Source organism: Amphiura filiformis, chromosome 2 (genome assembly GCF_039555335.1).
Source record: "Amphiura filiformis chromosome 2, Afil_fr2py, whole genome shotgun sequence".
Taxonomy (NCBI): Eukaryota; Metazoa; Echinodermata; class Ophiuroidea; order Amphilepidida; family Amphiuridae; genus Amphiura; species Amphiura filiformis.
Window position 1 is genome coordinate 44100759 of NC_092629.1, and position 27898 is coordinate 44128656.

The 27898-nt window shown below is 38.0% G+C and overlaps 2 protein-coding genes across 2 annotated transcripts in view; both read right to left on the bottom strand.

The window, feature by feature from the left end:
• LOC140146264 (intraflagellar transport protein 20 homolog) overlaps positions 1-27898 on the bottom strand; it is a 225158-nt gene that overhangs the window by 159919 nt on the left and 37341 nt on the right. The gene's annotated exons all lie outside the window — the stretch shown is intronic.
• On the bottom strand, positions 1397-27672 carry LOC140146258 (uncharacterized). Its single transcript, XM_072168041.1, has 13 exons — positions 27557-27672; positions 25718-25865; positions 22477-22589; positions 20552-20732; positions 18796-19621; positions 18110-18300; positions 12923-13099; positions 11169-11349; positions 9004-9143; positions 8199-8311; positions 5853-6004; positions 4648-4794; positions 1397-2962 (listed from the first exon to the last, which is right to left on the bottom strand). Exons 2-13 carry the CDS (start codon positions 25850-25852, stop codon positions 2781-2783), a joined length of 2538 nt encoding a protein of 845 aa, XP_072024142.1. The 5' UTR covers positions 25853-25865; positions 27557-27672; the 3' UTR covers positions 1397-2780.

Below are 27898 nucleotides of genomic sequence, written 5' to 3' on the forward strand. Positions count from 1 at the left end.
ATGACACATTTAGACCAAAAACAGATTTGGACAGAGTCAAAAATAGGGACGGCAGATAGGTCGTCAGAAGATATGGCTAGTGGATACTACAGATAGTTAATATTCTTGTGAAACATCATTTTTGCATTTTTGTGAAAATTTGACAAATTGACCTCAAATGACCTTTGACCTCAGTATATGACCTTGAACACCGCCATTACATGCAGACTCCCATAATGCAGATTTGGCTCAAGTTTTGTTGCAATTGGATGTAAACTGTTCATGTGAGACCAGATTATGCATTTTCAGCCTATTTACAAGTTGACCTCAAATGACCTCAGTAAATGACCTTTAACACCACAAATGGATGAAGGTTCCCATAGTACAGCTATGACCCAAGTTTGGTTCCAATTGGATTTGAACTGTTCATGTGAGACCAAAAACCTTTGTTGATGGGCACACTGACTGACTGACTTGACACACTGGCAGATGGACACACAACTCGTGATGCCAAAAGGTCTTTTCCTTCAGACGACCTAAAAATCACTATTGGACGAGACATACTTTTGGACAGAGTTGAACAATGATGAATTTGGACCAAAAAAAAATTCTGGACAAAACTGATGATGGTGCTCAAAACACAAATTTGGATCAAGCTGAAATAACAAATTTGGATCAAAACATCGGGTATTTTTGACACCCCTTTTCAATGACTAGAATTTCAAACACCCCTTTTCAGTGACACTAAACATTGACATAAAATTACCAGATTTTCTCAAGTACTCCTTTTATCCAAATTTTGTGGACAGTGCAAATTAAATACCCCCTACTTTGCTGATTTTACGGTCAAATATAGCGGACTGTCCAAATTAAATACCCCCTATTTTCCCAATTTCGCGTTCCTCGCTACTGGTAAAAAAATTACCCCTTTTCCTATTTGGTAACTCTCTCATGGTTGTCAATTTTTTTGTTGAGTTGGGGGCCGGGGTTGAAAAATGATTTCAAGATTTCCAACTTTGGTCTGAGCCAAGTGGACTTGAGTGACAGCTTGCTGCTGAATAAAAATTCTCTTAAAAAGGAAGGCTACCATCATATGTTGAGAGGTATTTTAGGAAAAAAGGTTGGCAGAATATATTACGGCATGTGGGGCTTTTGTAAAATAATGAGGCACATTAGGAAGCTTAGTTTTAGTGTTCTGTAGATATTTTATTGAACTGTTGAGAATTTGGAAGCACTATAAAATGCACTGTTTAACATCATTTAATCAGATTTCAAAATTCCTTTTTTTCTTATTATTTATATTTATTAATATGTATTATTATTTATATAATAGTAAACGACTTTGTGATAAGAGTTAGAAGAATATTGTACAAGTCGAATATGTGTGCAATATTTTTGCATCAAGTGTAATACATTCAATGGGCTATTCCATTTAAAATCCACACTACCCCTGTGGAAGATTCTGGAAATATCTGCCACAGGGGGAGTATGAATTTCAAATGGAATGAGCACATTAGGCAGCTCCGTTTGAATTTCATACGTGCCCTGAAAAAAGATTCAACCCAAATTTCCCCCTGAGGGAGGGTGATTTTCAAAAGGAGCTGCTAATGTGTTAATTCCATTTGAAATTCACACTCCCCCTGTAACAGATATTTCCAAAATCTTCCACAGGGGTAGTGTGGTCTTTAAATGGAATAGCCCAATGATACAAAAATAAACCCATTCAATATTATTATTTTATCAGACTTAAATCAGTGAAAATTTAAAGCCGATCAGCTAAATGTATGCGCATGCATATCATCTACACACATACAATATTTGTTATTGGTCATCCAGGTATTTTAAAAATCTATGAATGTTTTTTTTGTATTACTCAGAAGCTAAAAAAATATTATTGCAACATCCCAGCAAACACAAAAATATTTTTAAAAACATTCTCAAAAGGTTAGAAAAGGTTGTATTGCCTAAAAACCTTTAAATGTCAGGTTATATAAAAAGAAAATGTTTAAAAACGTTTTTCTGTTTGCTGGGATGTCCCTTTTCTAATCTGATTTCAGAAAGACAACAGCATTTCAGCGTAAAACAACCATTAACTGCAGACATGGCCCTGAGGCTTAAAAAATTTGTTGACTTGCCCTTTAGGTTCGAACACCTGGGTCGGTTGGTCGATAATTTTTTTTGCAATTTCTGCAAAATATGATGTGACACCTAATACTTTGCATAGAGAATTTTAGAGAAATAGAAACAGTATGCGCTTTACAAATGTACGCATCTTCAGGTGCGTATTTCATCGAAAATTACTACGGAAAATGTGATTCAAATCAATGCAGGAAATGCGACTGAACACAATTTCCATCCCAAATTTCCCTGTTAAAGTTACAACGTATGTCTACGCTGCCAAAATGAACGAACAAAATGCAGAAAGTCAGAATTTGCAAGAAATTGATGATTTTATGCGTTTATACTGCAGTTTAACATAAAAAAAACACATATTTTGAATATTATAAACCAAAATATGATATTTCCCTATAGTCAAACGCAACCATGTTTTTTTTCTTCAATTTTTTGGGTCAGTCGGTAAGGGCATGTCAAATTTTTTTAAAGCTTGATATCCTAGTAGTATAATTTGTGAATGTCCCAGTCTGACATTTGTTGTATTATACCCCTGATCACACAAGTGGGTTGGGAAGGAGTACCATGTCATCATGTTCAGAGGTACAATCTTTCAGAGTAACAAAATTGTTCCAAGAAACAATAGCTTTGTAACATCTTTTTACAATCCTTCATTGTTTAGTCCTGGTTTATCCAGTGCAGTATGATCTATGAATGTCTAAGTCCCTTTCAGTAGTATACATCTTATCACATGAAGGACAAGTATATGAGTCATGTGGCTGATAGTCGTCTAGATTGCGTGATTTAGTCCGGTTATGTTTCTTGTCTCCTGTCATCCAGCCTTGTTTGATTTGCTTAGCATCTGAACCACCTGAAAAAGAAGGATAAAAAAAAGCAATGAATGGCTCTTATATTAGACATACAATAGATTATTACACCAGAGATAGCCTCCTCGGCAGCCAATTTGGTTCCACTTCCTCAATACTAACAGTCTGCCAATGATAATGAACAAGGTCTTTTTTTAATTGACTAATACTTTACCCATGAAGTCATCCAGCACAATTTTGAACAAGGCTTTAATCAGCTGCTTTATATTCATGAGCAATTTTAACCCAGACGTAACTTGGCGTATCTTTAAACTTCATGGCTAAATGTAATTTGCCCAGAACCAGTTTCTCATAAATGCAGCTTGTGCGTGGTAAAAATAATAACATTGTGAAAATTGCTGTGCTGTACAACAACACTGAATGCTATAATACCAGTGGGTCAACCCAGAGGTCAATCAAGTTCCCAGATGCAATTTTTCAATTTTTATTCTATACACTTTGTATAGTCTCCTTCTTAGCCAATAAGAAAGAGCGTTATAAGTTGCCATTGGTAGACTGTTTGTGTGGAGGGTGCAGAACCAAACTGGCTGCTTTGGACTACACCAGAGACTTCAGTATCGTGACTCATATTACAATATCTCTTCTATAAATGTTGGTATTTATACAGCGCCTTTCACATGTGAACATGTACCAAAGCGCTTTACATTTATTCCGCCGTCATTAGAATATGTCAGCTGCCATACAATGCCCAAGGCATGCTCCTACCTTTGGGCGGCGCTCAAAGGGCAGTATTCTTAACAGCTCCCCATTTCACACCTGGGTGGAGAGGAGTAATCGAGATAAAGTGCCTTACTCAAGGGCACAACACGATGGCGTCGCCGGGGCTCGAACCCGAACCTTACGATTATGAGTCCTAGCCCGTTCCGCTCGGCCACCGTGTTCAATCAATGCAATCAATCATCACCATCGCGTACCCGGACCACAAAAGTATTAAAAAATTCACTTTAAATATACTTGGATCAGTATCAAATCTATCCGATCACACGGTCATCTCAAAACACAATAAAGAAGGTATTACATCCAAGCAATTTGAGCAGATTAACTCAGCAGCATGTTTTGGTGAAAGTCTTCAATATAATGTAGAAAAAAAACACCACAAAATCAGACCTACACCTTTAAGACTGAGTCAAAGCCATTACCAATTTACCAATTTAAACAGGATTAATTACCATGGCGAAAGGTTTTCACTATTTTTGAATGTATAGAACTGCAAAATATTAAGCAGGCTGCACTCATCATCTGTATATGTGTGCTATCTTCAGCATACTGTGACATTTCTATAGAATTACAATCCAGGTCTTTATCCCTGTTGTAATTAATCCTGTTACATCCTTACTTCTGCGGCAAGTTGCATCTAAATAAACATATTACTCACTTTAGTCACCAAAAGTTTGATGACGGCCTATAAACTAAAGTCCTATCATGGGGGAGGAGGGGTCAGAAAGTCTCGATTATGTTTGTAAAATCTAGTTAACATATTGATCAAAGATGATCTTTTGGGTTGTAATTTTCAACATTCACACTTACATTTTAGAGAGGGATGGAGGGAGAGATGGAGGGAGGGAGGAAGGGATGGATGGATGGATGGATGGAGGATGGAGGTGTCAGTCTCCTAATGAAAGCACTTTTGTTTACAGGATGACATCAAACTTTTGGGTTGTTCCCTTACCTTTTTTAGTGTTCATATCATTTTGTTGGAAGGCTCCTTGATTTTTGAGTTGTATATATGCACTCAGGCTAGCATTGTTACTGGATGCAGCTCCTGCTAGTCTTACTGGATTTACTGGTGCACTAGTATGCCTTTTATTGACTGATGCTGAAGGTAAAACCAAAGAAAGAAAATGTCACAGACAATGATACCTACAGGTAAATTAAGTATTCCTTGGCCAAACTAGAGCATGAATATTACTAAGCTTGTACGCAATGTATTAGGCGCGTGTATGCTTTCTACAGTATCGCGCTATGTACGTGTGTGTTTATCGCGGAGCCACTACCGTTCATAGTGTTCCAGTTTGGCCAATAGTATTTCAAAGGAGTACAACTTGAGGGCCTAATGTGAAGTAGCTGGTCAGTAGGCTATTCCTGTTGAAATCCATACACCCCCTGTAGATGACATGACCTTAATCTCCCACACAGGGGGGTGTGAATTTAAAATCGGGTTAGTTGGATGGGTTTTCCATCTGTGGATTTGAACTGGAATAGCCCATATGAACGTGGAAAGTTAAAGGTAAAGGGCGGGGCATGCAAGCCATGTTACAAACACTTAAAAAGTAACTATCCGACATCTAATAAAGACACCCATATTCATATATGTCAGATTTACTTGTTCGACAAACATCTGTTCATCAATTTTTGCATTCCAACAAGTTGCTTTTTCAAGAAAGGTCAAACGAGAGAACTCGGGAGTCAAAATATCCTTTTCATCTACTGCAGCCCTACAATGTATATCTATGGATTAGACTGACTGAATGTACATCATTGACTTCTTTTCTGCTTTAAAGCCCAATTTAATGTCAAGGGTTGGTGATAGTAGTGTTTTTGCTATGTATACAGAGTTCATTTTCTAAATGACTGCCATATTTTAGCTTGTCTTTTTACATTTACTTGGTTGCCTCACAAGCATACAGGTAAATTGTGCTTCTACGCGTGTGTATATGCCCCACGGGATTAGGCTAGCACTCGCGATTCAAATCTGCCACTGTGAAATCCAACATGGCATTACTCTCAACTTGAGACAAGACACACTATACAAGTCAACTGCTCAATGCCAGAAGTGGTTAAGTGCAATAGCTGCCCTGTGAACATTGGGCAATTCACACACAGTATATTGTACTTATCTACATGTGGCAGCTACACATGGCAGCTATTACTCACCTGATTTGGCTCTTTCCCTGTTGTCCCTAGATGGTGGTCTCGGTGGCCTAATATGAGGTGTCTGCTCATTCCCTTTATGACCTCTACTGCTGGAGGCAAGGGCCGAATCAGAATAGGCACTTTTAGTTGGACGGGATTCTACCGGTGGGTTCCTGGAACAGAAAGTATGTATACGTCAAATGAACAGATAGAGTAAACAAGATTTTTTTCAATTTTCAATATTTTTATACTTAGTCTGGGGCAGTATTTCACCAAGGCTTTTCCGTTCAACATTGGCCTTATCATGCATAGTTCCAAACTCTCAATAGCTTATACATACAGCCTGATTTGTGCACAATTCACATATCTTTTTACATCTGATATTTTCAGTGATTGTACTAGCTTCCCAAGTGGATACTATCTTTGCATTTGCAGTAGCCCATTTAAATTGTCATCAATGGGTGACATTGTTCTGTGTGATCCAAAACCGTGTTCCAAACCTGGATCACTTATTACAGCATAAGCAACTATGCATGGAATTTGTGATTAAGATACTTTTAGGTGGTACTACAGCCCCTGATGAATTTTGTGACTTAACTTTTTGCATTTTTCTCAAAAAATAACTACACACTGGTAACAAAACTTATGTATATTATAGGGGCAAGAAATCCAATTACTTCACTGAAATTTCAGTGACTCAAGACAAGTGGTTCATTATATATGTTAAGAAATGAGGTACATTCTAGCAGTACCTCTTTTCTTATCATAAATAATGTACCGCTTACACGAGAGTGGCTATCAAGACTGGACATTGTTCAGGGCTCGTCCAAAACAGAAAGAACAAAATAAGGACAGTGACGAAGATAGCAATAAGAAGGGCATATTTGTTACCTTGCCTTACGTGGAAGGACTTTCGGAACGGCTGCGCAGGGCTTTCAACTCTGCCGGTGTTAGCACAGCTTTTAAACCTCAGAATACTCTGCGCAGATCTCTTGTCTCCCCAAAGGACAAAACTGAACAAGAAAAACAATCTGTCGTGTACAGCATCCCTTGCACTCCCTATACATTGGCGAGTCTGGACGCAAGCTCGAAAAGAGGCTAACAGAACATAAATCCAAAGCGGCCAGTTGCAAGCCAGCGATCAAGGAACATGTCGACAGGAGCAAAGGACACCAGATTGACTGGGAGAACGTAAGTGTTAGAAAGGGAGTCCAAGGAGTTCCCTCGCAGGGTCTTGGAAGCAATCCATATCAGAACTAAAAGACCCAGACTGAACCGTGACAAAGGGTTGGACATCGACCCTGTCTGGGACAACCTCCTGACCCCGGAACCAAGGGGCGGCACAACATCTTCAAGTTTGGCGTCATCAACATCTGTGACGTCATCGGAGGTGTCCTAGTACTACATCACTAGTAACAACAATCTTCAGAGCAATAACATCCGCTGAAGGCGCCGGTTGACCGGTAAAAGCGCTCCGTGAGTGTACCAAATTTGAGTAAGCGTAGAAGTATAAATTTGCTTTCTATATCAAATGGATTAAAAAATAAGGTTATTTTGAGAAAACAGCCAATTTTGGGCATGAAAAGGTGTTCTGATTTGACCACATGCATGTTAAATGAGTACCATTATCTAGCCCAGTCATCCAGTCAGGCTTCTAAGGAATTTTCATTTTAAAATTGGAAATATATGCGTCCAGAAAAAAAAGCACCATTAAGATTTCTTTTTTTTTAGGTAAAGCGGAACGTTCCGCTTTTTACCGACTTTGAGGTTTAAAAAGCGGAACAGTTGGCAGGTATGCGCCGTATTGCACAGCTCGGAGGTTAATCCATCTCCTTTGTTATGCAATACACGTATGTGGCAAGATCTGGTCCATGGGGGTCAAAAGAGGTATTTTTGAAAATTGAGTTATTACATTATACATACAATAGGCTATCATTTACTATTTACTGAAAACACCATACTTGGTTGGTTCTCAAGTTATAAAGTTTCTTGATGTCTATTTTCTAATATATTTTATTGTATATTTTACTCCATATTTTTACCTTTATCTCAGTTTCAAATTTGCCGCCTTTGGCCTCCATGGACCAGATCGTGTCACATATTGTGTTATGGGGAGGAATTTTAGTGCATACTGACTTCTGGTAGAGAAACCCAGGATCCACATAATGGGCTATTCCAGTTCCTATTCTCCCTATTTAAGATATGTCCTTAATCCTCCACACAGGGAATGTGAATTTTAAATGTGGAGTTACCTGAATGGGTGATTTCATTTGAAATCTACACCCCCTGTGTGGAAGATTAAGGTCCTGTCTTCAACAGGGGTGTATGGATTGCAATCAGAATAGCCCATTGATACTCTCTACTTACTGGTGACTATACATCCTGCTGTCATGTTGCCTAGGTGATTTAGTTTGTGTATTATTGGCTTTGGCTTGATTCAATGTGTCCTGTTGCCATAGAGGTACTGCACTGCCTGACATCTGCATGGGTAGGGAAAAATATGTACATTTAACGATTGAAAATCATTAACTCTTACACCCGAAATTACCACAAAATACACAAGGATAACCACTGCACATGCTTGAATGCCAGGTGATGTGATGATGCAATTACCCTATTCTGCTATGAGCTCAGGGAATCACCAGGCCAGCGAACCCCCTGTGGCTACCGGCTGGTGATCGTGTGCTTGGCATGCGAGGGGTCTACCAAGGGTACCAAGACTTCTTTGTTCATCTTCTCTCATTTTTTGTTTCTTTCGATAGCAAAAATCAGTGTCCGGTGTTATAATATTGAACAATTACACCCAAATTTAAACCTAAACCTAACCCATATTCCACCTGTATATGGCTTTACGTTTATCTTCCACCACTGAGTGAGTATTCTAAATGGAAGTTGCCCAATTGTCTATTCTATCTGAAACCTGTACTCCCTCTGCAAAAAACTTAAGGTAAAATTTCCACAGAAGGAGTGTGGACTTCAAATTTTAGCAAAGATGCAAACGAACATATCTTTCTTTTCAGACATGTACACGCTGGGGGCTTCCATTGCTCCGCGCCTAGTAACTCCTGCCATTCGATCAAAATCAACATGAACACGTAGCTTCACGTAACGTCATGGTTACGGATGGGCAGTTGGTGGTCTGGATAGTAGTTTACACGGGGTAGAGACTTACCGCAGCACCATGAGGTGACTCTCCTCTCTGATCCAGAAGCTTAGTGATGTTTTTGCGCAACAAGTTGTTCTGTTCCTCAAGGATTTGAATGCGGACGTTGTTGGATTGCACTTGAAGTTTCATTTCAGATGGTTTGTTTCCTATGTTGCATAGAAAAAAAATAACAGAATTTAAGAGAAATAACAAATAAACAAACAACTGGTGCATTAAGAGAAGGGGTATGAGCGTTTGGACAGTATTTATTGTGGGACATTAGAGCACATCAGACATATCGAATTGCATTCTGAATACTGAAGAATGTCCTTCTGATATCAAATAATTTAGATTTTTGAAATTTGCAATGTAATACATATTTTATGGCAAATCATTAAAATTGATATTTTTGATATTTAACAGTACTTGAAGTAAACTTTATAAATCTGATGATTTATACTTAAAGTGTATGTAGGTGGGATGAAAGCCGACGATCAATTGAAAATTTTGACCTTTCAGTATTGAAGATATGGATTTTTTCCCAAAACACAAAAAAAAATAGGTCTTTTGGGAAAAAAATCCATATCTTCAATATAAAAGGTCAAAATTTTCAATTGATCATCGGCTTTTCCTCCCAGCTACATACACTTTAAGAATATAAAATTAGATTTATAAAATTTATTTTGAGGACTGTTATATATCAAAAATTTGAAAATATCAAATTTTAATAATTTGTCATAAAATTTGTATTATATCGTGAATTTCAAAAATGAAAATTATTTGATATCAGAAAGACATGCTTTGTATTCAGAATGCAATTCGATACGTCTGCTCTCATGTCCCACAAAAAATACTGTCGAAACGCCATAAACGCTCATTCTAGATCTCTTAAGAGGGTACTGATAAAATCATGTAGAAATACATGAACTATGACTTTATAATCATGCAATCAAATTATGGCCCTAAAACACTTTTTGAGGCCAAACTGGTTGCAAACAAGCCATTTTACAGTGATCACCTCGCGACTTGAATGCTGTGAAGGGGCTACCATTACTACCTATAATTATCAAGTTCCTTCTTTCTGTGAGAGATCCGATAAAAAATACACAAAAATAATCCATTGTGCTTTCGTAAAAATACAAAGCGCCCCCTAATATGACACATAGTTCAAGATTAGATTATAGCCCAGTGTCTTAGCTAGGATACTACAAGTGCCTATCATTTTTACCAAAACTGCCTGTCCAAAATTTGACCCTGAAAACATAAACCAGACCTCTGCCACTTCTTGGGGTTCAGTAAGTTCAAATAGCTATTGCTATAGCTTTGATTTATTTGTCTGGTCTTGTTTTGAGTTCACAGAACTTATTCAAGCATTATTTTTAGAATTTAGCATATGTATGTCACAGGTATTAATTTTGCCTGTCCCAGGAGTAATCTACCTGTCCACAATGACAGGTGGACGGGTAGCTAGGCAGCACACAGTTATAGTCAGGGGTGTGAACGGAGCTTTCCAAAAAACGCGGAAAAACCCGGAAAAAAAACCCAAGTATCCATAGTGTATTCTAAGCACGCAGAGTAAGCTTACCTACCAATCTATTCAATGGCTATCCCGTATTCGTGCGTATTTCATCATAAAATATTAGAAGATTTTAAGCTTGTATTTCTTCCATAAATGCGAGTGTTGCACGACAAAATTACAATCCTGGTAGCCATGATATATCCTCTCTTAATTCCCTGTGATTTTTAGTAAACATGTCGTCACATTTTGGGTGGATGGATTGGATTAAAATATCAGTTCAGTTTCACTTCAGTTCGCTACACAAGGGAATCCTGGTCGCCGCCATTTTATATCATTCCGATGGGCACAGTTCAATGAGTACGGAAAAGGATTCAAAGAATAAGTGAACTTCGCAACAATATGTGGGATATGTATCACATTTTCGTACTCTCATCTCCAGCGTCATAATACATGTTTGTAGTGTGTTCTACATAGAGCGATGGGTTTCTTTCTTTTTGAGGATGTTGAGAAAAAGAATTCCTTTCAAAAGGAATATGGTGACTAATTACCAAAATCGCGGATTCGAAAAATTGAAAAAACACGAAATGCATGAATTGAAACTGATTTGGGAATATTAAAAATGTGGATTTCCGTGTTAACACGGAGATTTCACACCCCTGTATAGTTGTCTTACCTTGTGTTTTGGGTGGTTGATGCACATTGAGTCCCGGATTAAGATCTGGATATTGCACTAACATCTTCTCCCTTTGTTGGCTTTCTTCTAGATGTGATTCCAATGTGAGTATCATGCTCTGTAGATCTTGTATTGACGTCTCAAGAAACTGTTTCTCTTCTTTGAGAGATGCAACCAGGTCCTGGGAAACGATATATAATCAGATATTATTTAGAGAGCAGAGTGGCACACTATAGGTCTTTGCCTTTGGTGCGAGAGGTCCTGGGTTCAAATCCCTGCAGGACCAAAAAAATCTGCTCTCCCCAGCAGTGCAGTGCAGATGAACAATGATAAAAGACCTTGGTACAGTCGGGTCCGATCAGGATAATAAGCCCGATTGTTGGCTACACTTGCCTGTCCTGAAAATGCCCCGACCAGATATCTACCCTTTCACCAGATCACTTGTTAAAAAAATAAATCTGCTCTCCTGTAATAAGCCCGATTGTTGGCTACACTTGCCTGTCCTGAAAATGCCCCGACCAGATATCTACCCTTTCACCAGGTCACTTGTTAAAAAAATCTGCTCTCCTGTGGCTCATCTGGTTAAGACGGTGCAGATCAACCATGATAAAAGACCTTGTTACAATCGGTTCCGATTAGGATAATAAGCCTGATTGTTGGCTACACTTGCCTGTCCTGAAAATGCCCCGACCAGATATCTACCCTTTCACCAGGTCACTTGTTAAAAAAATTTTTTTTGCTCTCCAGTAATAAGCCCGATTGTTGGCTACACTTGCCTGTCCTGAAAATGCCCCGACCAGATATCTACCCTTTCACCAGGTCACTTGTTAAAAAAAAATCTGCTCTCCTGTAATAAGCCCGATTGTTGGCTACACTTGCCTGTCCTGATAAATGCCCCGACCAGATATCTACCCTTTCACCAGATCACTTGTTAAAAAGATCAACCATGATAAAAGACCTTGTTACAATCGGTTCCGATCAGGATAATAAGCCTGATTGTTGGCTACACTTGCCTGTCCTGAAAATGCCCCGACCAGATATCTACCCTTTCACCAGATCACTTGTTAAAAAGATCAACCATGATAAAAGACCTTGTTACAATCGGTTCCGATCAGGATAATAAGCCCAATTGTTGGCTACACTTGCCTGTCCTGATAAATGCCCCAACCAGATATCTACCCTTTCACCAGGTCACTCCATTTAAAATCTATATTCCTGGTCATGACTTCTGTAGGGGATGTGTGGATTACAACTGGAATAGCCCAATGAGTATTTGTCACTATGCATATATATGTACCCATTAAAAAAAAAAAACCTGTTCTATGGGTGGATGGACTTGCAAAGTAGAGAATCGATCGGTTAGGATTTTTTTGACAAATCTGAAATTAATTTGGAAATTAACATTTAAAAAAAAATCTGATTTTTGTTCCAAAAATTTAAGTCAAAAAACGGCCGTTTTTAAATTCATACATCAAAAAATCCTCAAAACAGAAAATCTGTGTCAGTCGGGCAAATAGAACAGGTGTTTTTTTTCTCATCACCTAATGACAATGGGCTATTCCAGTTGAAATCCATACACCCCCTATAGAACACATGACCTTATTCTCACACACAGGGGGTGTACATTTCAAATCGAGTCACAAATTCAGGTATTTGAAATTCACACTCCCTGTGTTGGAGATCAAGCTCATGTCTTTCATAAGGGGTATATGAATTCCAACTGGAATAGCCTAATGTTTTCAAGGTAAGCTTACCTTTTCAGTTTGCAGTTGATCTCTAAGTGCCTTGATCTCACTCTGTGCTGTCTTAAGCTCACTCATGGTGTCTTCCCTCCCATCCTCCACATCAGCGAGATTGTCCCTCAATTCTTGACATTCCTGGTCTAGTTCATCTATTCTCTCCAACAAAGCATCATGCTTGTTTTGTAATGCCTATAATGATATAAGGTGAATATTTGTAAGGCTGGACCAATTATCATATCAGTTATCGGATCAGTATATTATCAGATAGGTAATTTGTAAAAACATTATAAGTATGAATTAATAGCTGTTTCATAGAAGCAGAAGTAATTAAAGCATACAACTCTACCCAGTTTTGACAAGAATACCTTGAAAATAATTGAGTAGTTCAGTATTTCTTCACTTTCCAACCTTGAATTAAGTAGTTTATTGTAGGGTCTATAACTTTTTTTTTTTTTTTTTTTAAATAACGGATCGGATCGGATATCGGTCCAAATTAGGAACACAATATCAGAATTCGGATCGGTGGACAATACTCATTATTTGAAGGGAGATTTCCTTTCACGAAAGCAAAACTTGTTCCATCTACTTGTACTTCTTTTTTAGGATACACTGGATCATTCCATGTCAAATCACCCCTCCCCCATGGAAATGTAAACCGGACCCACTTCAAATTGGCTCAAATTTGGTGCAAGGGGAGATTCAGGCTGCAAAAGCTGACATTGTCAAGTTTTAGCCCTACCGGACCAACAGATTTTGCATCACAAAATGACTGTGGATGCAATATCTCCAACCAGTGGTACACATTCCCTAATTGGCCCCTTTGGAAATGTAATTTCATAAGCATTCCAAAAATTGGCAAGCTGTAGCACAAAAGAAGTTGGACGGACAGGGCTTAAATTTTTTAATACTTCGGTGGACTGATTAAGGTCATGTCTTCGATATGTCCCAGCCCTGACAAGACATAATTACCTACTCCCTATTCCAGAAAAAATACAGCACTATTTTTTTAAGGATTGCCACATGAAACATTGCTCAATCTTATTCCTTTAGTTAGTTCTAACTGGCAATAAAAGTCAATTTTAATATTTGGCAAATTTTTGGAGATAAGGGCCAAAAACATAAGTTTTTAGGGTATTTTTCATAATTATGCTATGACAATCAAGCTTAATAGTAGGGTCGTTGAAGAGGAAAAACAGTGGCTACCCGGAAAAAATTGGTAAAAAGCTGATTTTTGCACCAGACAAGCAGAATATATCATAGAACATCATATCCAAAATCCGAAAAAACTCCTCTTTGGGGAATTCGTTTTATCCAAGATGGCTGCCAAAATGGCCGCCACAGCATATAATTAGCTGTATCTTAGCTTCTAAAGCAGATATGATGATGATTTTAGTGTCTTTGAATAGGTTTAAGAGGTCAGAGAATTCAAATTTGTACAAATCTAACACACTGATGTCTTCAATCACACTGAAATCCAAGATGGCCGTCAAAATGGCCGCCACAACATATAATTAGCTGTATCTTAGCTTCTAAAGCAGATATGATGATGATTTTAGTGTCTTTGAATAGGTTTAAGAGGTCAGAGAATTCAAATTTGTACAAATCTAACACACTAATGTCTTCAATTACACTGAAATCCAAGATGGCCGCCAAAATGGCCACCACCACCACATATGATTAGATATATCTCCGCTTCTGAAGCAGATATGATGATGATTTGAGTGTCCTTGAATATATTTCAGAGACCAAAGAATTCAAATTTGTATGTTTCTAAAACACTGAAGTCTTCATTCACACTGGAATCCAAGATGGCCGCTACCACCACGTGTTATGTTTAGGTATATTTTGGCTTATGAAGCAGATATGATAATGATTTTAGTGTCTTTTAATAGGTTTTAGGAGTCAATTTTGTATTTATCTTCATAAGTATATGTCTTTACTGACACTGCAATCCAACATGGCCCTCAATATTGCTAAAATCAAACATGATTAGCTAAATATCTCAGCTTCTGAAGCCAATATAATGGTGATTTTGATCTTTGAATAGGTTTTTAAGAGAATGTAGGTTTTAAGGGTCAGAGAATTGTTGCAATTACTTAAAACCTGGGCTTATAACACTACACTGAAGTGCTAGTCGCAATAGAATCCCAAATAGCTGCCACCACATGTGAATATATATCTCAGCTTCTGAAGCAAAAGTAGCTGTCTTCGTTCTCATCTACAGGTATAATCGCCTCAGCGCTTTGGCAATGTTTTCCTGTGTAATCTTCACAGCTGTGACACATTTAAGTTCATTTTTGCGACAGGATCATCCGTTATTTACACAAGAATTCCTGGAGGAATGTTTACAATTGTATTGTACAAGCTTAAGCAAGCCTTGTGGTACTGCATCTAATGCCAGATGTCAGAGTGTTTCCAGCCCCATTGCTTTAAATTGGATTCATGTCATTGTTTGTTAGCTTTCTCCAAAGTATGACCTGTAAAAGAACCCGCAGGATGTGAAAATACGCTGCTCTTTCAGTAGGTGAAAGCTTTTGTAGATAGCTGTGGATCAAATGATGCTTTATTTGATGATACCATCGCCATGGATTAAGCGAACCGTAGACCGTTTAAAGAATCTTCTTCTCTGCCACCATTATAAGACAACAAATAATCTGATGCCAGCTGTACCAATCTGTTCTAATGTCGCCTCAGGATCGCTCATCTAGGATGATATCTGCTGCAATTCTTTTATCTTCTTCAACAAACTTGTCTTTCCATGTCCAAATGTTGCAGAAGTTGAGTCGCAACCACTCCATGCATGGATAAACAGGAGATGGGATGTCACTACTTCACCAGCTTTGTTAACAAGGTCTTGAACTTTCCAAACCACCAACCCTTTCTTCTCTGAATGGAAGTAGATAAGATATCAGCCATAGTCTGGTCTCAGTGGTACATCAAAAGGACAAGTATATCTGATCATCAGGTACTTCTCTTCCTTGTCTTGCAAATTGAAGGGTACATTCCATTATCAAAGTGTCAGGATCTCCAGTACTATTGTGCACGATCTGACCATTGGTTTCCAAGTATCGACTCAGGAGCGAGATAAACTGACTGTTGTTCTTCTCATTCGAGAGGAAGGTCTGCTGGTTATGGTGAGAACCTTCATAGATTCTGTGAGCTGAATATGATAAGAACAAATGCCAGTTTATCTCGCTGCTGATTCGATGGATGGTGCACAATAGTACCGGAGATGCTGACACATTGATAGTGGAATGTACCCTTCAAGACTCCTTCAATGTTCAAGACAAGGAAGAGAAGTGCCACTGGGGACCAGAATATAGCTGATATCGGTGGGTTGGAAAGTTCAAGACCTTATTAACAACATTGGTGAAGTATTGACATTCCATCTCAGGTCCTTTTTATCCATGCATGGAGTGGTTGTGACTCCACTTCTGCAACATTTGGACATGGAAAGACAAGTTTGTTGCAGAAGATAAGAAGAATTGCAGCAGATATCATCCTAGATGAGCGATCCTGAGGCGACATTAGAACAGATTGGTACAAATGGCATCAGATTATTTGTTGTCTTATGTGGTGGCAGAGAAGAAGATTCTTTAAACGGTCTGCGGTTCGCTTAATTCATGGCGATGATATCGTCAAATAAAGCATCACTTGATCCACAAAAGCTTCCACCTAGTTAAAAAGAGCAGCGTATTTTGACAGTCTGAGTGTTCTTTTGAAGGTCATACTTTGGAGAAAGCTCACAAACAATAACTTGGATCCAAATCAATGGGGTTGGAAACTCTCTGACACCGTACTAGCACCGGTCCTTACGGATGTAGATACAGCACCACAAGGCTTGCTTAAGTTTGTATGATACAAATGTAAACTATCCTCCAGGAGTCCTTGTGGAAATAACGGATGTTCCTGTCGCAAAAAGGGATTTAAATGTGTCACAGCTTGTGGAGATTGCAGAGGAGAAAATTGCCAAAATGCTGAGGCAATTATACTTGCAGATGAAGTCGAAGATAGCTACTTTTGCTTCAGAAACTGAGATATAGAAAATCATGTGGTGGCAGCTGTTTTGAATGCTATTGTTACTGAGCACTTACTTCCGTGTTTTAAGTAATTGCAACATTGAAATCTGCAACCCCTAAAACCTACATTTTCTTAAAAGCCTATTCAAAGATTAAAATCATCATTATATTGGTTTCAGAAGCTGAGATATACAGTTAAGCATGTTTGATTTTAGCCATATTGAGGATCATCTTGGATTACAGTGTGAGTGAAGACTTGACTTAGTACTTTAGATAAATACAAAATTGACTTCTGCATCACATAAAACATATTTAAAGACACTAAAATTATTATCATATCTGCTTCATAAGCCAAAATATACCTAAACATAACACGTGGTGGTGGCGGCCATTTTCGCGGCCATCTTGGATTCCAGTGTGAATGAAGACTTCAGTGTTTTAGATACGCATAAATTTGAATTCTTTGACCTCTGAAATATATTCAAGGACACTAAAATCATCATCATATCTGCTTCAGAAGCGGAGATATATCTAATCATATGTGGTGGTGGCCATTTTGGCGGCCATCTTGGATTTCAGTGTAATTGAAGACATCAGTGTGTTAGATTTGTACAAATTTGAATTCTCTGACCTCTCAAACCTATTCAAAGACACTAAAATCATCATCATATCTGCTTTAGAAGCTAAGATACAGCTAATTATATGTTGTGGCAGCCATTTTGGCGGCCATCTTGGATAAAACAAATCCCCAAGGAGGATTTCTTCGGATTTTGGATATGTTTTATGATGTATTCTGCTTGTCTGGTGCAAAAATCAGCTTTTTACCTATTTTTTCCGGGTCAAAATGTCCAACGACCATACTATAAAGACTTGTACTTGGACTAATTCCAGGGTATTTTGGGTAGAAAATATCCTAATAGAACCAATTATCATAATTAACATGAAATACTGAAAGTATGGGCAAATTCATAGCCTATACTCAAATTTTGAATGCTTAGACTTGTGCTAAATCTTTGAAATTTGTGACTACATTGTAATACAAATTGTTTTTAAAAAAATGCTTGTTTTTGGTTCATTTACCCTTGTATTGCCAAGAATTACCAAAGGATTGTTATTTAGCCATGTTTTATTTGGCAAAACAGGATAATATTTATTAAATTCAAAAAAATGTCTGCCTCACCTTAGTGTGTTTATCTACACTCCTATTCCTAGCTTGTTCTTTACCAAGTTGTTTACTATAAGTTTCTAACTGGCCACTAGTATCCTCTAACTGTGCATTCAGCTGCTCTACTTGGCTTTCCAGTCGCACCACCGCCGCTTTGTTGGTGATATTGTCATCCAGTTCTTTAGTCATTCTGTCTTTCAATGTATCTGGAAAAGGAAGTGAAAAACAATGAAGGAGAAATCCGGAAATCCCTAAATATTTGGAAAACTACCATCCCTGCACTGAAATCAAAATGGCATCCTTATAAAGTTTGTTTGGCTTAAAATAGGCAAAAAAATAAAGACTCATAACACCATTCCAATTTTCTTTTACACACGGTTGGTATCATACTACAGCTTACTATATTCTACTCATGTTCATATCAATTTTATTGCTTTGCGCTTAATGTTACGACCTCTCAAACTAGCTGGGAATTTCTTTTTTATGTGTTTATTTCAGCGCATACATACACTTACCTACTTCCTTAAGGGCTTCATACTGTTTATGTAACTCTCTTTTCAACGCCACCAATTCACCCTCTAACGTTTTCTTCCCCCTCTGAGAATCCTCAAAATTCCTCTGTACAACCAAAATAGCCTGGTATCTAACTATATTCTTCTTGCGTTCATGTTAACTTTATTTTAGTGCAAACATCAACTTACCTACTTCCTTAAGGGCTTCATACTGTTTATGTAACTCTCTTTTCAACGCCACCAATTCACCCTCTAACGTTTTCTTCCCCCTCTGAGAATCCTCAAAATTCCTCTGTACAACCAATATAGCCTGGGCATGCTCCCTCTCAATGTCTTTCACTTTGCTAGTATGTTGTCTAGATTGAGACTCTTTCAAACTCTGTTCCTTTTTCAAATCTTTGTCTTTCTTTTGGCTTTCTGCTTCAAGTGTGGTGCACTTGTTTTCCACCGTTGTTAAGTTATTTTGAAGTGGACCAATCTGGTTCAATAAATCCTTCAGATGTTGTTTAATGGCGTCAAGATCTTTATCCAATTCTCCGCCCCATCTGGCTACATCGGCAGCAGACAACGATTCTTCGGTCGACATCTTGCTGCGATATTTCGCGATAGCAGACGACACATTCTGCGACTGACACACGTCTGTTACCATAGCGCTGACATCTCGCAAAGTTATCTGGACTCTGTTACAAGCCTCGCAAGGGACAAAAGCAGTTTCTAATGTCTGACATGATACAGTTCTTGTTTCAGCGGAAATGGTAGATTGTGTTCGTAACGGAGACTGTGGAATTGGAGATCGGATATCATCATGGTTGTTTGGTGGGATGAGACCTCCAAACCCAGGAGTCTGACTAAATCGCACTGATGGTGGCTCTAGTGGTGTTGGATCAGATCTATTTTGCAGTGTAAAGCCTAGAGTGGTGTTGATGTCCATTCTACGGGTCAAGTTCATCGCCTGCTGTTGTAGCTCAGCGTTAATCACTTCCAGTTTACTGATGGTCGCTTTGCTGATTTTGTTCTGAAAATTGAATATAAAATTTGGAGAAAAGAATACAGATCAAGAAATTTTGCAGCATCGACCATACCCACTTTGACATGTGCTGTTGTAAAAAAATTGTGAACAAAAAGAAAAAAACATATGAAAGAAAATATCTCCAAATTAGCTCATTATCATAACATAATAACAAATATTTAAAATAGACACTCAAAAAAAGTACCCCAGTTTATAACTGCAGAAAAAATATCATCTGGAGTTTCTGATTGCAGATTCTAAAATTGGACTGAAAAGCTACTCAAACCAATACATTGCATTCTCAACATGGTCACGGATGACCAGTACTTTAGCACCAAATGCAACACTTTGAATGGGTTTCATTGGAACCTGCGTGTTTTTCATTCACAGGTTCGCCATGGCAATAATTAATAAGGGGCTGTTGACATAAATAAGGTATCTTAAATTATCTGCTGAACATAAAATTGTGTGCTATATCAGTTTGGCTGCCTTGTGTGATTTTTATTTTCATTGTTGTATTTCATATTGTATATTTAATATTTCAGCATCCTTCTTGACATGAGGTTGTGATATTGTGATAATACCTCAAAATTAGCCCCCTGAGCACTACCTGCCAATCTAACATTGCCCCTGATTGGTCAATTACACAATATCTTCACTTTAATCACTAATCAGAATGGAGCTTTGCAAATAATTCACAGCAATTTTTTTGGGTGGTGAAATTGTTCTAACAATGTTGCTGAATGGGCCAGTTGATAATGAAAACTTCTTTTTGGCCAGTCGACAGGTAGTTCTCATGGGGTTAATATATAAAGTTAATTTTACAGTGCATCTAATTACAATTTGATGACAATAATAAAAAAATATCACACAAGGCAGCCTTTTGAGATATGATAATACATGTATGTGATGCAGACAACAATTTATATTCTATACCTCTGACTGTAATTTTTGACAAGCTCCATTCAGCTGCACCATTTTGTTCCAAAATTTCTTGACCACCAGGCCGATGGACATTTGACCACCGACCATGTGACCAGCAGTAGCTGGTCTACTTTGAAGTCCTGATAAAACTTGCTCTGTGAATCGTGAGAAACTTTGTAACAGTAAAACCATTCTGTAGGAAAAAGCAAAAAAAAACCCAAATTTATGAAAGTAGTACAGCAGCAAATGGCAACTTTTTGGCAAAATCATGCACTTTTGGTTAAACCTGTATAAATTGAAGTGAAGTATTCAAATTGGGAACCAGTTCCACTTTTTTGGCCTCCATCTTGGATTTCAAAGTGGCCACCATTTTCCCCATAGAAACATGTGCAGGAAATCACTGGGTTTTGTTTGGAAGGTAATCAGATATACTGTGTAGTATATTGTCATTAATTAAAACAGCTGACTTTCAGTCACTGAATTAATTAATTAAAATAACAATATACTAAGTTTATTATTAATTAATTCAACAACCGAACGTCAGCTGTTTGAATTCATAACAATATACTATACTGTTACTTAACGCGGCTGTGTACTCTAGACATTGTTTCTTTCGCGAAATTGAGCTTTTTTTGAAATGTATTTACTTTGTTATGTTTTTTATAAATACAAGGAAAGAAAATCCAGATTTGTTAACTCCAACTACTCTATTTTATGGATTTTATTTCACTATTTCACTGTTTCCGCAATTTAAAAGGAAAGAAAATCTTTGTTGTACCATCGGGGTATCGCTAGCAACAACAACGTCGCGTTTTTTGTAGACGCGCAATTTGTTAACGCACAGATCGCTACACATACATAACGCTTATCTACATGCGTGGCGCATCTTATGGAAGCACCGCGAAGCACTGATTTCATAAAAACCTAGCGGTCAAATGGCTCCGTTTTAGCTGATAAAATGTGAATTTTTTCAAGTTCTTTCCCCGGATTTAAACATCAAGATATTAATAGATTTCGCCCAAACTTCTCAAGGGGCTGTGGATTTACCCGATGTTCACGTAATGTAAGGTAGAAAACGAGAACTGCCGCATTCTCCTGTGAGCTTCGATCAAAGTGCAAAATGTGACCACTTTAAACTTCAACGGCCTTTATTTCAATGTTCATTTTCTCGTTAAAATGACGATTTAGGTATACGATAACTCAATAAATACAGCATCTATAGGTAAGCAATTATGCTCATCATAAAAAGCATGATCGACTTAAGAAAGCGGTTTTCTCATTTTTTATATTTTGGTCTAGTTCGATTTTAGGCATCATTTTGTGCAAATAGGCGTTTGTGAATTTTAAAAAGTTCATTTTGATGCCTTATATGGTCAATATCTCAAAAAATAAGGCCAATATTAAAAAACTAAAAAAACCGTTTTTGGAATGGTGTCTCAAGATTAAGAAAAAAATAAAATGAAAATTTTTGGAAAGAGTGTTTTTTTGTTATGATGTACCAAACAAAAATTGCCAAAAACTCACCTTTTTTGTGATTTTCTTCATAATTGTTGTTTTTACACCAAATCTGTATTTATATTAAGATTCATTGATGTATTGCCTTTATAAAAATGTATACTTTAATATGTCTTGCGTGAATAATTACAAAGTTATGGCACTTTTACTACATGCATGTCTGAGAGTACACAGCCACCTTAAGAGCCAGTCTCCCTTATTATGTACCCAAATGTGGTGATACAAAAAACAAAATTTTCTCTAAAAAATTATATTGGTACATATTAACACCACCAGCACAATATGAGCCCTCCAAAATTACATGTGGATGGGTGGCTAGTATCGAGTATAGATACTGGCCACCCACAGGGGAGATGTTTCACAGGGTGAAGATATTTTTACAGTGTCAGCTCCCCCTGGCTACGCCACTGGTAATTACTCACCTGTCAATAGTGAGCTCAAAGAGTGAAATGTGTGCCACTTGACAGTCCTCTTCATCATCATCAGTAAAGCAATATTGTTGTAACAGGTCATCTACATCCATGTCACAGGAAATCTACATTGCAAAACAAATTTGTACGTTTTATCCATCAGTAAGTGAAATAGGCTAAAGCTGAATTTATACTCCATCGCTGAGAGACGAGCAATTTGTATTTGACCAATGAGGTGACACGCTCTTCCCAACACAGCAAAAAGCGCTTTACCTCATTGGTTAAAATCCAATCGCTATCGATCAGCGATGTAGTATTAATTCAGCTTTACATTGTACATCTTCAGAAATTGCATAATTATATGCAGTCTACATACGTTCAGGAAGCCTGAGTTGGCAGCCAGCCAATGCACCGTCTACTAAACTTACAGGGCCAAATAAAAGAAATTGGCTGGAAACACACACAAATGAAAGAGAAACGAGTATAGTTAGTGGAAAAGATTGCTACTTTTGGCAGAGAAAAAAGTTTATGCTTTTTCGAGGCAGTCAGACAATTCTGCTAAGCCTGAAGAATCTCTCAGAAGTTACACATTTACACAATTGGGGAAGGTACTACATGTATACTCATATCAGTACAGTATCTCTAAAAGATTCTTGTCATTGATTGGCCTATTACTATATTGATCATTTAGACTTGCGCTCAGCATGAGACTGAATGCAATAGTCAATTTTCCATTGCAGTTGCACAGAGCTACCATGGCAACGCTAATCTATAAATGTGAGAGTATAGTTTCGACCTTCCAATTTCAGGTGTGTGCGTTAAAAATAAACAACAATTGGATATTTAATTGGTTGTCCTGGTGATTTATGAAATAAGTGGAAGAAAAGTCATTTAAATATAAGAATAATGGAACAGGCTTACGCATCCTACACTGTGTTAAACATAGACACATTACAAACTAGCTACGAGATCAAATGAATGATGCTTATTCATTATTCTTAAAGGGGGTAACCCTATTGGTTTTGGATATGGATTGTCTTTAAAATTACATATAATATCAAATATTGTCCCCTTTATGCAACTTTGGGAAAAAAACGAGAGCATTTTCTGCGTAAATGTGAATAAATAGCAAAATTTGCAACCCAATACTTGGTATGCGTGAATTGCATTATGGGAAGGCAAGCAATAACATGTGCCGTAATTCCCCGGCATTCGTCATGTGCCATGCGTATGCGTGGTTGCACTGACATAATAACCAAGCTCCACTGTACTAGGTACACATTCCAATACTAGCTACGGTGACATTTCCCCACAACCAGACTTTTCGTGTTCGTCTGTATCGTTCATGATGATTTTTGTATATAAATTATGGCAAATGGCAATAGAGCTCAATAACAAAGCAAAACAGAAATGCCCGACGACAATGCTGGAAATGCCCGTATTGAAGCGGAATTTAGATTTTTTAAACTCTTTTTCGTACCGATTCAGAAAAAAAAAGAAACCAAATATATTTCCCCTTGCAATATGTACATTTCAAATGAATGTAAATAATTTTGGGTTTAAAAAATGGAGCAGAAAAAAACCCTGTCACTACCGGGATTTGAACCGGGTACCTCTGGGTCAACAATACAACGCTCTAACCAACTGCGCCACGCGGGCAGCTTCTAATTTCAGAAGAATTTTCAAAGCTTTAAAGTAACGTTGTTGATCTGAAGTCTCTTCAGCAGTTATTGCGGTTCGCTCTTTTCATACAATGTGAATGACGCGAAACCAAACTAGCTGTTGAGGAGACTATAATTATCTATGATAAGCCTGTCCAGAATTCCAGAAATTGGTAGCCACCCAGGGAGGTAAATAAGCATGAATTCTCCGATTTCTCCGGAAATACATCGACTTGGAGTGTCAAATAAAATACTCAAATTTCAGAATAGGAATAAGAAAAATACGATCTATTTTGTGATACCAAAAACTCATTAACAATGACAAAAATCGGGGGCATGATGTTGTTGATCGGGTTACGGACCTTTTTACAATATACTGGGGGAAAAGCACTTGCCCCGCAAGCGATAGGTCTGGGGTTCAAGTCCCTCCACAAGCAGGTATGTCTGGAGTTTTTACTCTGGTATATCTGCCTATGCATGCCATGTTTCCATTTGTAATTTCATGTTTAAGGGGGTACTACACCCCTGCCCAATTTTGTGCCTATTTTTGCATTTGTCTCAAAAATTATAGCGCATTGGTGACAAGTAAGATATATGTATATTATAGGGGCAAGGACTACAACTACTGCACTGGAAATTTTATTTCAACACAGACAACAGTTGTGGAGTTACAGTAAAAAATGAGGGAAAACCAATATTTGATCAATAAATCAATAACTACTTGCCTTGAGTTACTGAATTTTCAGTGCAGTAGTTGTAGTCCTTGCCCCTATAATATTACATATCTTACTTGTCACCAATGCGCTATAATTTTTGAGAAAAATGCAAAAATTGGCACAAAATTGGCCAGGGGTGTACAAATGTAGTACTCCCTTAAGTGTGCAGGTATGAGATTCTTCTTTCCCCTGTAATGTATACAAGTTTATACCCCCTGGGTTTATACCATACATAAAACAATGTTTTTATTTGTTCAATGGAAAGAATATTTTCATTTGATGACATATGAACTCAGTGTTCCATTCAACTCGGCAAAGTCTCCTTCAATGGAACAGTCCAAATTTCATCTTGTGAATATATCCTTAACATTGCACTCATAAACATTCAATCTTTGTGCAGCTTGTAATCCTTAAATCAGGCTGTTGCAAGAAAAAAAACTTGCAACTCATATACTAGCGCAATACAAAAAGGTGGCGACAGCGTCAGCTTTCCCTGTGTATTACTCTGCGCTGAAATGGCGTCCGATGGCGTCACCAACAGGCACCAAATTGATTCACGGGCGGCGCCATATTGGAAAAGTAAAGAAAAATGCTGCTGCCACCACGATAGTACTAAAAGCTACGTAAAAAAATATGCGTAGTGCTGTGGAGACTTATGCTAATTAAAGAAAAATGCTGCTGCCACCTACGTCCACATGTTGCAAGCGTGACGACATCGCTGGCCTCACTTCGACGAACGGAGTTGCAAGTCCATAGCACGCCGTGCTCTATTCTAAATCCATGCTTAAATGTTCACTGGAGCGTCACATTGGTTTTGAAAAACACAGGCCTGGCCAGAAGTTAACTTATGTGATTAATGATTATGTATCTACATACCTTGTCTGGAAATTTCCATGATGGGTAGCGCACTGGACCAACTCGAGAGAATACATCAGCCACTGCTGATTGGAGATCTCCTACATCACTCTGTAGGCTCTCAATGCAGTACTTGCTGCCTAATAAATGCGCCATATCTGTACCATTTCTATTGCAAAAATACAATGATATATATTTTACATGTATGCCTACACTTTCACTGCAGGGATTTTGCATTTTATGTCATACTTGAAGAAGACAATCTTGAACCTAGAAACCCAGTTTTTTGCCACTTTGCCGGCAAAAACAGGTTTTTGCCAGCAAAAAACAAACCCTGGATACAAGTGGTGCATAATTTCAATGCAGTACCGGTACATAAATTTCGTGATGGACAATGGTGTATGCTTTAAAAATCAAATTATGCTCAAGAAGATCGTCAAAACTTAATTCGTTAAATGAAGAACTTGATTGAATACTGGAGTACCGTACGTAAACCATGGCCTGGCCCCAATATCTATATGGTTGACTTGGTTGTTGACGTCTGGGAAAGATAATACTATTTGCAGTAAACCTTTGACGAAAGCGTATTTTAAGCATGTATTGCATTTTTAGTCATTTACTGTTTTGGAACGCACTTGTCTCTGATTGGCTGCTAACAGCGATCTGCTGTTGCCAAGTGGAAATTTATGAAAGAACTTTGCTGCATACCGGTACGCATTGTTAGCTCTGACTCTGCAACATCCCGGTAGTCATAGGACTCATGGTAGTACGCATGCTCTTCAAAGGTTTACTGCAAAGTACAAAATAATATAAAACATACCCCGGTACCGGTACAGTCAGTACACAATACCGCGGAATGGCATGTTGCCTATGGGCATGATGGGGGTTGATGCTAAGACTTAGTCAGGTTTGAGTGAGCGAACTAAAAAATACAGCAAGTTTAAACCCGTATCATCATGAATATATGATTGATTATAGTGCGACTAGTAGCACAAAAAGAAACTTCGCGCATGATGTGCGATGTCACCAGGTCTGAACGTACCAGCCTTTATCTAGCTGAATTCAAGTACCGGTACGCTTTTATAGAGGCAGTGTTCGAAATAAGCACTAATTATCCTCTTGTCCTCAAATCACTGGGGAAAACCATATGCAAGATATGTACTTATCCCCTGGACAACCACTATATCGGGGCTGTCAACTTTTTGGCACATTCTTTTGGAGCACATTCTTTGAGAATCTTGGCTGGTATGTTGTCGGGTCCAGTGGCTTTTTGGACATTAAGGAAGGTTCTTCAAAAGTTTTTCAACTCCTGGAGTTGAAACTATTTTATATCAGGCATATATCAGGAACAGTACTTTGAGTCAAGTTGGGAATGTTTTGCACTTTTGGAGATTTTCATTGGTGAAGACCGAGCAGAATTGGGCATTCAAAGCCTCGGCTTTTTCCTTGGCACTGGATGCTATGCGGCCCAGATGTTCTTATGGACCAACACCAAAAACCTCCCAGCGGAGGGATTTTATATATCTCCAAAAGGGTTTACATTGGTTGGTAATTGATATTTATCATGTAATTGTTCATGTGTTTTGTAGTATAATTTACAACTCTTTTGACTTTATGTTTTGAGGACAAGCAGAATTTATGCTTTCGTTGTCCTCGGGACAACCTCCATATTTTTCTTATTTCGGACACTGTAGAGGGAATGGGCACAAGCATGGAAAATTCCAATCTGTTTGTGTTTATGCACACAAACATGAACACCAATATGCCAATGCTGCCGAATTCGGCAACTTCGCAAGTTTGTTTATAATTTTTAAGCATCTGTATGGTCAAAAATCCATGTTATCAGTGAAAAGTACTTACACAAATCTCCAAAATGTTTTCTTCTCGTTCTTCAAATGTCCTCGATTGATCTGAATATTGTTAAAACTAACACAGGAATCAACAGGCTCTTCCTTCTTTCCGGGCTTCTTTCGCAGGAAACGGACGCTATTTGCATTGCTAAGGAGGCCGTCTATAGCAAGCCATTTGCGTCACAACATGGAGCAACCTGTTCTTCCCTGAGGCCGTCTATAGCAAGCCATTGGCGTCATTTAAAAATCTATACCCGGGAATCTATATCTATTTTTTATATAAAAAAAACCTTTAAAAGGGGAAGAACGTTGATCAAATCAAAAAGTTAAAAAGACACCCTGTTCTCATCAT